This window comes from Bos indicus x Bos taurus, chromosome 8 (genome assembly GCF_003369695.1).
Source record: "Bos indicus x Bos taurus breed Angus x Brahman F1 hybrid chromosome 8, Bos_hybrid_MaternalHap_v2.0, whole genome shotgun sequence".
Taxonomy (NCBI): Eukaryota; Metazoa; Chordata; class Mammalia; order Artiodactyla; family Bovidae; genus Bos; species Bos indicus x Bos taurus.
The window spans coordinates 75,085,660-75,097,859 of NC_040083.1; the positions used below are offsets into that span (position 1 = coordinate 75,085,660).

Genomic DNA, 12,200 nt, shown 5'->3' on the forward strand with positions numbered 1-12,200 from the left:
ATAATGACCCTCACTATATAAGGATTCTTTCTTACTCACAGACCTGAAAAAAAAAAAAAAAGACATGTGAATTTGAAAAGGAAAATGCCATCTAAAGTTGCAAATACATGCTCCATTGCAGAAATGGAAAACTGACAGACCAAATGCATCCCACAGTTATGTTTTATTGATGTGTACGTTTGAATTAGTGGCCAGCTAATCAAAACATCAAAAGATCTCCCCCTCTAGGAATTCTCTTGAAAATTTGAAAACTAAACTGCTGGTAAAAAATTAGAAAACCTAGCAACAATAAACCAAATTCTTATGGGCATTAAGCTTGTAAGAGATCCCTGTCTCCTTGTAAAGGAAAACTATAAATGCTAAACTGAATTTTAACTATCTTTAAAAAAAAAAGACATAACCAGGTGTTGGTGAGATGCCACGAGACTCATACAGCTGCCGGTCAAAGCATAAACAGCATTGTGGAACCCTTAGACCATGATGATCTGGGTCTCAGGTCCATACTATTTAATGCAGTTATTGCCACACCTGGAGACATTTTCCAGAGAAATAATCTTAAAAGGTTTTTGCTCAGAGATATTGTGTTACTTATCATATTGAAAAACTGGGAGACTGTTACAGGAACCTAAATGGGGCATGCTTATGTAAGTTGTGGGACATATAAAATTAGAAGATTATGCAACTGTTAATACAGGGAGTGTGAAAATCAAACAGTAGTATGAGAAATGCTAAAAAAAAGATTCAGAGTTTCATGTACTACTTAAAATTACAGAAGAAAAGTATGAAAGGAAGTGCATTAAAATTAACACAGCGCTTATGTTGTTAATGGAGTTCTTCATTTTGTAGACTTTCTGTAGAGTGACGTTAATTTTAGTATTATCCTTCTACTTTATTCATCTGATGTTTGGGTGAAACCTCAGAGGAAATCCTTCCCACTGACCATCCCCAGTGCACGCCCTCCTCAGCCTTCTCTTCAGACAATCTGAGTCTCCAGTGTCAGCCTACAGCTTGCTCAGAACCATCTAGATGTATCTTACTTATTTTGTTCTGTGAAGACAATTCAATATCTTGTCCCAAGTTGTTCTTATTCTCCTGAATAATCAGGTTTACTGAAATGAGATGATTAATGTATAAAAAACGTAGAACCTGGTGGGCACTCTGTTACTATGAGATAATTTTCCTCCCCCTTCTTTCCTTTCATTTACATACTTTACTCTCTTTCAGGAGGTTAGCAGAGGCATTTCATATCAGTGATGATTCTGATCCTTTCAACGTACGTTCTTCAGGGTCAAAATTCAGTGACAGTTTGAAAGAAGATGCTAGGTATGTGACTTGATACCTACTTTCTTAAGTGTGGCTTACCAGATATTTGCTCTTTTAAGATATGCAGTCCTCTGTGGTTGAGTCAGTTTTTATATATATCTATATCTATCTATATATCTATATATCTATATCTATATCTATTATAAGAAATTATATGGTATTTAATAAGTCATTCTCTTGGTTTCTCAAAACTGTCCCATTGAAGAGTTGAACTTTGGAAGTGTGAGTGTGTGTGTGTGTGTGTGTGTGTGTGTGTGTGTGTGTGTTTAGTCCCTGTGATAGGAGCTGGGGCCCTTCAAGGGTTGGACTGGCTTGCAGTGAAGGGTCTCTGGCCATGTTCCACCTCTGCCCATCCAGGTCTCTGTCACATGGGTGGTCCTCACTTGGGTGGTAACAGGTCTTATTTTCCTCTTGTCTCCTGGCCCTCTGATGACTGTTTCTCTTTCTGTCTTCTCTCTTCTCATAATTGTTTTCTTATTACTTTCTCTTCCTTTGTTCTGTCACATTCAGCCTTCTGTTATCTGACAGTTCCTGCCTGGCCTCTGCAATTTTCCTGCCCACATTGTCCATTCTCTGCACTGTATAGGCAGAGGGTGGATGGAAAGGATCTCAAAAGAGCAGAAACAAACGCAATTAACTGTGGCTATTTCTCATTTCAGGAAGGACTTAAGGTTTGTCAGCGACATTGAGAAGGAAATGGAAGCCCTTGTGGAGGCTGTGAATAAGGTTGAAATCAAAATATCCAACTCTACATGTTTCTAAGGCCAACTTGATTAAAAAAAAAAAAAATCAAGTCCCAGAAACACTATCAGTGTAAAGTAGTTGTAGGAAAAAGTCAGAGCTGCCTTGAGGATCCTTACCTTTCTCCAGAGCCCAGCCATTATAGCTTCATGGAAGCTCTAGCCTGGCTCAAGAAAGATATCTGCAGTAATATTAAATGTAAATACACATCCTAGCCCTGTGCCCAAGAATGGGAGGAAACACTCTCGATGAAGGGGATTCAGTAGGGATACTTAGGAAGACATGCCAACTCCTCAGATCTCTGATGAGCTTCCCTGGTGGCTCAGTGGTAAAGAACCCGCCTGCCAATGCAGGAGATGGAGGTTCTCCCTGGGTCAGGCAGAACCCCTGGAGGAGGAAATGGCAACCCATTTTATTCTTGCCTGGGAAATCCTAGGGACTGAGGAGCCTGGTGGGCTACAGTCCATGGGGTTACAAAAGAGTCAGACATGACTGAGTGACTGAGTACGCACATACAGAGATCTCTGAAGGACTGTTGTATGATTGGACTCACTGGTTCTTATTACCCCAAAGGCAGGAAAGAATATGTTGGGCAAAGATATAAAGTTGAATGAGTAGAGTTGAACAGTAATGGTATCAGTTCCTTCAAGAGAGGGAAGCCTGTCCTGGAGGCAGCGGAGATGTCGAGGAGGTGGCTTTAATCAAAAAAGCCTCTCATGTAGTCAGCAATAGCCAGCCCTGCGGCGACTCCCTCTTCATTCAGAGGGCATGTGAGTGAGGGAGAGATGGCTCCTTTGGCTCCACATCTAATGAAAATAGGTTTCCTTCCTGCTGTCTACTCACCCTCTGCCCTGCCTCCCTTCTGTTCCTGCTTCCCAGCAGGATACTAGCACAAAGAAGAAAATGGAATCATTGTTCCCCTCCTAATTAGGAAACCTGAGCAGATGTAGTTCTCTGCTAGCCTGTCTCTATAAATTCACAATTTTTAGTGTGGAGTGTACAAGTGAGATTTTCTTGTTTTGTAACTCTTCAGTTTATTTAGTCATTTCTTAAAAACATCACTCACTCCCCAGTTAGAGGCCCTGTGGGAGCGACCATTGCAGTATCCACGTCAGGCTCAGTTCACTTGCCCACGGTCCCCCTGGCCCCAGCCAGCTGCTGCCACATGGCTCACAGAGGAGATGCAGGAAGTACATCCCATGCCCTTCCCCACGCCCCCCCACGCCCCGACCCTTGCCCCGCAGGCAGAGAGTTGCCATGCACCATGGGCCTCCCAAACTCCGTCACCTCTTTATTGACCCAGGCTGTTCCAGGAGAGTGGGAAGGACCTCTATAGGCATAGCCTTTTTTCAAAATGATGTTTACCAGTCAGTCTTCTTTTCCTTCCATACAGGGGAAAAGTAGTAAGAAGAGCCACTGCTTCCCTCCCATGAACAGAGACCACCGCCGGATCATCCACGATCTGGCCCAGGTGTACGGCCTGGAGAGCGTGAGCTATGACAGTGAGCCAAAGCGCAACGTCGTGGTCACTGCGGTCAGGTGGGTGCATCTTGCTGTCAGAGGGGAAACTGCTCGGTGAGGCACACTGGACCTGAGAAGCTGGGCTGGCCAGTGGCTAGTGCAGGAGCGCTGCACTAGTCGTTGGTGCTTCCTTGGGCCTGGCCTTGGGCTGTTGTTTTTCTTACTTCCTTCTTTGGAAGATTAGGTGAAGAGTCTGCCTCTGGGCCAGCCATTCTGACTGATCTAAGGCTCTGAACCAGAAAGTAAAGCCCATGCCTCAGACCTCAGAGCAGACACACCTAAAGCATATTTCACATCAGATCCATCCCTTGTCCCCTTGTGTCCTCCTGGCATCATGGAAACAGTGCTGGCCTGGGACTCAGGGCATCCTCTGTGAAGAGTGTTTGCCATTAGAGGAGACTGAAGCAGGAGTATGAGCGAGGAGGGGACTGCAAGACCTAGGATCACTATCCGAATCTGGGGGAATTGGAAGAACCTCCCAACAAAGAAGACTCAAGTGAGTTTAGAGGAAGAAGGTAGTGGGCTCAGCAGAGGTAGATGAAAGGGATGAGGATTAATCAAAGGTGACAGGTCATATCAGAGAGTGCCCTGCAGCATCACGTTAAGAGTCATGGACTGGATTTCCAGCTGTCTGCCTGTCTCCACAAACAGTTCTCACTTTTCAATACTTTGTGTTCTGACTTCACAGAGGGAAGTCCATTTGTCCTTCTACCACACTGACAGGTGTACTCGAAAAGGAGAATCAGTCACGGCCTCCGCCACCGATTGCTCATCACAGACAGACAGACAAGTAAGGATTCTTTAGCTGCTTCCCAAAGGGCCATGTCTGTTCGGAGATGCCACCGAGGAGTAAATTGCCCTGGGCTGCACTAGTCATTGGCACCTCATTGGGTCTGGCCTTGGGGTGTTGCATTCAGATATATGATGTTTGACTGAGATGCTGGACACACATTTGTTCATGCCAGAGGGGTCCCAGGTTTGCTGTTTGTAATGCCTACTTGCCCTCCAGGGAGCAAAGTCACTAGCCGTAATTTCCATGGTATAGATGGTGACACTGGGAAATGGATTCAGTCTGCCACACCAGGTGATGTGGGAACATCTCACAGTTCACAGCAGTTACTCTGGAGACAGAAGTGGGATTCTAGGCGGGCATTGGCAGTGAAGGGGGAAACTTGCGTGTTTTGCTCTGCTTACATATGGTTTGAATCATTTTTCCATATGCTAGTGATTAAAGAGGAAAGAAAATAGCACAAGCAAGCAGCAGGTCTGGCAGGTGTTTTCTCAGCCAGGAGCAGAGAGGGGTCGTCATCCTGCCTTCCCTTCCCAGGAGGGGACCAGCTGCCCTACAGAGCAAGGCCACCTAGCTGGAAGCTGTTGGGAACCCAGTGGGGTCTCTCCTCCTGCTCTGGCCTTCCACACAGAAGCTCTCCAGAGCCTCCTACACCTCTGGGAGGGTGGGTAGGGAAGTGTACAAGGTCACCAGGAGGGTCCTAGCCATCTCTGTTCCCTTGGAACTGGACGGGACAGATCAGTGTTGCCCACTGGGCACAGCGTCAGCCAGGAGCTCCTGGGGCCAAGTAGCTCTCAGGACCAGCCCCAGTCCTGCCCTGGGGAAGGTCTTTATTTTGGAAAAATTTTAGAATAGAATAGTGTTAATATAGACTCCTGTGTGCCCTTCACCAAATTCCAGCAGTTACTTGCTCGTGTGGACTGCACTGTCTTAGCAGAATCTCACACACAGTAAAGAAGCTGACCCTTCACTTTCTGAAACCTGCCTGAATCGGTTTCCCCCAAGCAAGAAAAGATTGCTCATTCTGTGTTTGCTTTTCAGGAATCCTGGGAGCAGCAATTTACAGAAGATAGCGAAGGAGCCCGTAATTGACTACTTTGATGTCCAGGACTGAGGAGATCATGACACACTTAGGAAAAAAAATCATTGGGTGTGATGGAGATTTTTTCCCCGCAGATAAATCATGCTTGTTCCCGACTGCCTGGTGGACTCACAGCTCACCTACTGTCTTGACCTTGATACTTGCAAACCACGATTGTGTCAGAAATCCCCTTGTCCGCTCTGCTGTGTGTAAAGTGTCTCACTGTGTCTCACTATTGCCATGTCTCTGACTGAATGATCACTAGTGATTCAGTTGAATTTGCACAGACTCCTCACACCATCACCATGATTGCTTTGAGGGTTGGGGGAACGTAGGACTTGATTTTAGTCAAACCGGAATTTTAACCTGAAAATGTCACTTAGGCATGGCCTCAGATGTCCATCCAGTTACCCATCCTCCTCCTGACAATGCCTTGCATTCTTAATCCAAAGTGATCACTATCTTCGGAAAGACAAAGGCTAAAACTTCGCAGTCCAAAGTCCCAAACAACGGCTTGGTACACCGTATCTGAAGTCAGGTGTGCGGTTAAACCCAGCTGTCTTTGCTGAGTCTTTTGCCAAAAGCTCTGCCTGGTCTACCTAGCTAAACTTATCTGAGTGGTCTTCAGTAGCATCAGTGCAGACCTAGGAGAGGGTTTGGGGGACCTGTCTTCCAGAATCCACAGAGGGCCTCTTAGCATTGATCCTGTGTGGTGACAGGTTCCCTCTCCACCATGATGATGGAGGACATAGCATGAGCTCCTCCTCCCACTGGTTCACACTGCGGCCTCTGTGCACTGACATGTGCAGGCATAACCCCTCCTGTCTGGTTGAGAAGGAGTCTCCTGGGCGCCTGCCTTTCCCATGTCACTTTCTTCCAGGCCTGCAGCAACCGTATTGGGCTTTCCCTATCTCTGAGCTCTGGACTTCTGTTTGCATATTCAGAAAACCATGTGAACGGTCCAGGGCTTACGCCAGCACGCCCCCGAGGTATTCTTCAGGCTCCTGTAAGGCAGGTGCGGCTGCAGTCACATTAGTTCAGCCCTCTGCGTTGGTACCTCTTCAACATGGAGGCCAGACTTCAGCAACTTCGTTCTGCTCCAGAAAAGCCACAAACCCCAGAGCAACAGAAGGAGAAATGAGAAGTGATGTCACAAAACTGGCACTTAGTTTTACCAGGAAAAGCAGGGCTGCCCTTTGGTCCTGACCCAGGCACTCTGCCTCGAAAGACATCAGGTCCAGCAGGACGGGTGGGAGGGTGGGGACAGGTGACTGGAGGGAGGAGACAGAGCCACCTCTCCCGAGCCCGTTTAGCAGAGGGTCAGTGGCCCCACACCCGATAGGGGCCTCAAGCATCTGTTTCATCTTTGAAGCAGTGGGTTGAGTGGGTGAGCTGTACTGCGAGAGCCTCTCCACACCAGCAGGAGGTGGAGACCTGATCTTAGCTTCCAGCTCTGCCATGGGACACTCTGCAGCTGCCTGATGGAGTGGAGCTACCACCTTCCTCACCAGAGTCCTGAGGATTAAATGAGATAATGTACATGGAGGTGCCTGAACTGTTACACGTGCTGAAACTTGACAGCATTCGGAAAATATGTAGGCCTCTCTCTCCGTCATTCCCGCCAAGTAAAGGATTAGAATGCTAACCAGCCACTTATGGTGAACACGTGTGTCCCTGCCCGTGCTGGGCTGTGCTTGGCTGTGGGGAACAGACATGGCCTGCTCTTTTGCAGTTAGTAATCCAGAGCGGGGAACATACCAGAACAAATAGAGTGAGAGTGTTTGGTCTGGCACAGATAGGTCATCAGTCTGTTTATTAAAAGCTGAGGAGCCATACAAGGAGTTTTTTGTGGCATGCTGGGAGGGAGTCAGCCCTCATGCCTGGGGGAGCTACCCCTGGATGGGGAAGGAAAACAAGCATTTGAGCTGAGTCTTGAGATGGCAGACTGCCATTTGGAGGAGCGAGGCATTCCAAGTGAACGGCCTGAGACAAGCCCAGGGCTATGGTCTGTGGGAGTTTTGAGGAAGGATTGGTTGTCCGGAGTGGGCAGACAACTGGAGGGACAGGTGATGAAGCTGGAGAGGTAGACAGGAATCACTTTGTCGGGAGCCATAGAGGGTTTCTCAGCAGAGCATCACAGCTGGACTTAAAACAGGGCAGGAGGCGGCAGAGGTCTTTGTAGAGGCCCGGATACTGTAGGCTTTGTGAGTTTCTGGTGTGGCTACCCCAGGTCTACCCCTTTTGTGTGGACTAGCCCCAGACAATAAATACGGGCATGAGTGTGGCTCTCGTCTTGACACTTCATAGACCCTAAATCAGAACTTGATAGAATTCCAATGTGTCAGAAAATATTTTTATATTTTTCCAACCATTTAGAAATGAGAGAACTATTAACTCGTGGGTTGTATTCGGTATAGAAGTAGGCAGCAGGCTGGTTTTGGCCAGGACCTTAGTTTGCCCACCCTGTTCTGGAGTAGCCACTCAGAGGGTGTCAAAGGGTTGAGAGGGCTAACTGAGGCAAGAAAGCAGCCCAAAGCTGCCAGAGTGATGCAGATGAGAGGAGGAGGTGGTGGGAGCTGGTGCTGCAAAGGGGAGAGGTCAGGAGATCTAGGAGGGAGCACAGGCTGCTGGTCAGAAGGGAGCCAGACCCCCTCAGCAAAGGGGGGCTGGTTCTCATGGGTTTGGTGGATTCCCCACTAAACAGTGCCCTTAGACCAAACCTTGCAAATCTAAGTACATTACACTGTGTGTGGGCTAAAAGGAAAAACACCTCTACCTCTTACATGGAGGGGGCCTGTGGGTATCAGGACCCCACTTTTGCTCCCTGAGAATCCAGTGGTATCTTCCTGCCCCTCCAGCTCCAGTCTCCAATGGGAGTTTACTCTTGGGACCAGAGCTTTCCAGAGGCCACGTTCTGAACTCTGGAATTCCCTCTGGCTTGTCTGGCAGGGCTAGTTCCACTCAGCAGTGGTACCACTCTGGTGTGCTGTGAGAGGCTGTGTGCAGAATGGAGATGAAAGCCGTCCTCCTGATTGCGGGGTCTGGGGTTGCTCCTGGCCATGCCAGTGGTGGACAGGCCAGGGGAAGAAGGAATGTCAGTCCTAGGGATGCTGCTGCTGCTGCTAAGTCGCCTCAGTCGTGTCCGACTCTGTGCGACCCCATAGACAGCAACCCACCAGGCACCCCCGTCCCTGGGATTCTCCAGGCAAGAACACAAGTGGATTGCCATTTCTTTTTCCAATGCATGGGGGAGGCTCAAACAGTGGCCCTGAGGTTTAGGTTTGGGGGGTCCTTCCCAAGTGGTACCAGTGTTGCTTCATGCCTGGAGACCGTGTTCTCTAAGGAAAACCTGCCAGTTTGCCCTCTTCCAGAACTGGTGGGGCAAGGAGGGACAGGCCAGAACTGCTTCACTGTCACAGACCTGCCTTCCTTCCTCAGTCCCTCACGCGCCCTGCCACACCCATTGGGAAAGTTCCACAGATGTCCCATAGTATCTCCCGTGGCCTTTTAGCACTCACATATCCCAGGGTGTTCTCCAAGCCAGACCCACCCCAGTCTGAAAAGACCCAGCCAGAAGGGACAGGGCTCCAAGGGCTGTGTGCCAGACCAAGACAGGCCTGGGGTTCCCCAAGCTAGGCCAGCAGAGGGGGCTGGTTCTCAGAAAAAGAGGATCTGTTTTCCCGGAACAGAGTTCCTGTGGAGTCCTGCCCTCAGCCCCAGCTTCACGCGCACAGCCTCCCGGGACACCCACTGCAGAGAACTCGGCTGGACAGCCGGGCCCGATTGTCTCCCTCCGCTCACTCTGTTCCTGGGCAGTTTGCTTCCAGTGTCCAGGCACTGACTTTCCCACCTGTCAGCTGAGTAGTAGTAGTTCCTGCCTGTGTACTGCCCTGGGCCTTTGGAAGAAGAGTGGGTTGGCAGGGTCTGAGGGGTCAGGAGGGTCTCCCAGTGTCATGTGGCAGCTCAACATGGTCAAGCCTCTGGAGCCTGTCCTGGGACTGTCTCTCGGGCATAGGGAGGGAAGGGACAGCCGTCGTGAGGCTGCTCTGGCAAGGGCTGGGGTTTTCAGTCACCTGCCCCCTTACACCACTACCACCACTTGCCACATGGGTGAGGGAATCAGGAGTCTTTACCTACCCACACTTTCCCAAGACTCTCTTCTAATAGTGAAGAACTATTAGCTTCTAATAGCGGAAGCTTCTAAGTGAAAGCTGCTAGTAGCTATTGAGCACTTCTAATAGCTTTCAAGCACTTTTGATACACCAGGCACTGTGCTCGTATCTTTTACTCCCCAAAGCCCCATGAAGTGTGTATCGTTATTTTCTGTTTTACCTATGAGGAAACTGAAGGTTGGAGAAGTTAGGTCACTTGCCCAAGATCACTCAGTGAATTGGAGATCTGAAATCCCTACTAGCTCTGACTCCAAAACCTGTGTCTGCCAGCTCCACAGACAGAGCAGCAGCTGTTCACACAGCTCATTCTGAAGTCCCTGAGCCTGCACAGCCCAGCAGGTCAGGACAAGTGGGAGGGAAGCTTAGACCACGTCCCGGTGAGGCCTTTTTGTGCACTGGCCATGAGGGGGCAGTGTGTATCCCCAAACCAGGGCCAGGGGATTACTTACACTTTGCCTTAGGAAAACACTAAAACTTTTTAGATGAGTTTATAACCGGTATCTTTTAAGTTAATCACCTTTTCGTTTCCTTTTTTTTTTTTAATGCTGTTTCTCTCTGCTTATTGGTATACATAATATAAGCACAGGAGAAAAAACATCTAAAGTTTCAAACACCTGAAGGGAGACCCTCCCACACAGAACAGCCAAGGCAAATGCTCAGTGGTAGAAATATGCCATGTACCTTGAAGGGAACAGCAGAGCCACCAGGTAGTAGCGGGATGAGTAAAGGAGAGAGTAGCAGGGGCCTTTAAGTCACTGGAAACAGGGCTGAGGAGTGAATGATAAGATCTGTTTCGTTTCTGGAAAATGTCATACCAGCTGCTGTTTTAAGACTATACTGTATGAATGTTCATAGTCGCTCAGTCGTGTCCGACTCTTTCCAACCCCATGGACTGTACCCCGTCAGGCTCCTCAGTCCATAGAATTTTCCAGGCAAGAGTACTGGAGTGGGTTGCCATTTCCTACTCCAGGAGAATCTTCCTGACACAGGGATTGAACCCATGTCTCCTGCATCTCCTGCATTGGCCTTGGGATTCTTTACCACTGCTCCACACACAAGCTGGAATCAAGATTGCCGGGAGAAATATCAATAACCTCAGATATGCAGATGACACCACCCTTATGGCAGAAAGTGAAGAGGAACTAAAAAGCCTCTTGATGAGGGTGAAAGTGGAGAGTGAAAAAGTTGGCTTAAAGCTCAACATTTCAGAAAATGAAGATTATGGCATCCGGTCCCATCACTTCATGGGAAATAGATGGGGAAACAGTGGAAACAGTGTCAGACTTTATTTTTCTGGGCTCCAAAATCACTACAGATGGTGACTGCAGCCATGAAATTAAAAGACGCTTACTCCTTGGAAGGAAAGTTATGACCAACCTAGATAGCATATTCAAAAGCAGAGACATTACTTTGCCAACAAAGGTTCGTCTAGTCAAGGCTATGGTTTTTCCTGTGGTCATGTATGAATGTGAGAGTTGGACTGTGAAGAAGGCTGAGTGCCGAAGAATTGATGCTTTTGAACTGTGGTGTTGGAGAAGACTCTTGAGAATCCCTTGGACTGCAAGGAGATCCAACCAGTCCATTCTGAAGGAGATCAGCCCTGGGATTACTTTGGAAGGAATGATGCTAAAGCTGAAACTCCAGTACTTTGGCCACCTCATGTGAAGAGTTGACTCATTGGAAAAGACTCTGATGCTGGGAGGGATTGGGGGCAGGAGGAGAAGGGGACGACAGAGGATGAGATGGCTGGATGGCATCACTGACTCGATGGACGTGAGTCTGGGTGAACTCCGGGAGTTGGTGATGGACAGGGAGGCCTGGCGTGCTGCGATTCATGGGGTCGCAAAGAGTCTGACACAACTGAGCAACTGATCTGATATGATCTGATCTGACCACTGCGCCACCTGGGACTTGGAGAAGGCAACGGCAACCCACTCCAGTACTCTTGCCTGGAAAATCCCACGGACGGAGGAGCCTGGTAGGCTGCAGTCCATGGGGTTGCTAAGAGTCAGACGTGACTGAGTGACTTCACTCTCACTTTTCACTTTCCTGCATTGGAGAAGGATATGGCAACCCACTCCAGTGTTCTTGCCTGGAGAATCCCAGGGACGGGGGAGCCTGGTGGGCTGCCATCTATGGGGTCACACAGAGTCGGACACGACTGAAGCGACTTAGCAGCAGCAGCAGCACCTGGGACTAGACTGTAGGGCTGAGTCAGAACCAAAGAAGAGGCTGGGAAAAGTCAGAAGGCCACTGCTGTAATCCAAGAGCAAGGTGACAGTGACTCAAACCAAGGACTCTGAGAAGTCGTTGGATTCTAGACACAATTTGCAAATCATACCTAAAGGGTCTGTGGACAGATGGGATGTGGAGTGTGAGAGGAGGAGCCGAGATGACTTCAAAGTTTGGGGCCTGAGAAATGGGAAGATTGAATGTGCCTTTTACTGGGATAGGAAAATCTAGGAGGAGCAAGCTTGTGAGAGGAAAATCTGACCGGCAGGCAGTTGTCCATGAGACTCTGAAATCTGGAGACAGGATTGAGCTGGAGATCTAATTTGGGGAGCTGTTGGCA

General features: G+C 48.6%; 1 protein-coding gene across 4 annotated transcripts in view; it reads left to right on the top strand.

Moving 5' to 3' along the window:
- NFX1 (nuclear transcription factor, X-box binding 1) overlaps positions 1 to 5,711 on the top strand; it is a 66,433-nt gene extending 60,722 nt beyond the window's left edge. For 3 of the 4 annotated variants that reach the window (XM_027550006.1, XM_027550007.1, XM_027550008.1), the window contains exons 20-24: positions 1,225 to 1,323; positions 1,983 to 2,049; positions 3,458 to 3,603; positions 4,274 to 4,375; positions 5,417 to 5,711. In XM_027550006.1, coding sequence (XP_027405807.1) covers positions 1,225 to 1,323; positions 1,983 to 2,049; positions 3,458 to 3,603; positions 4,274 to 4,375; positions 5,417 to 5,489 — 487 coding nt within the window. In that variant the 3' untranslated portion in view covers positions 5,490 to 5,711. The remainder of the gene's footprint in view (positions 1 to 1,224; positions 1,324 to 1,982; positions 2,050 to 3,457; positions 3,604 to 4,273; positions 4,376 to 5,416) is intronic. The other variant, XM_027550009.1, reaches the window with a different exon arrangement.
- Positions 5,712 to 12,200: the final 6,489 nt, after the last annotated feature.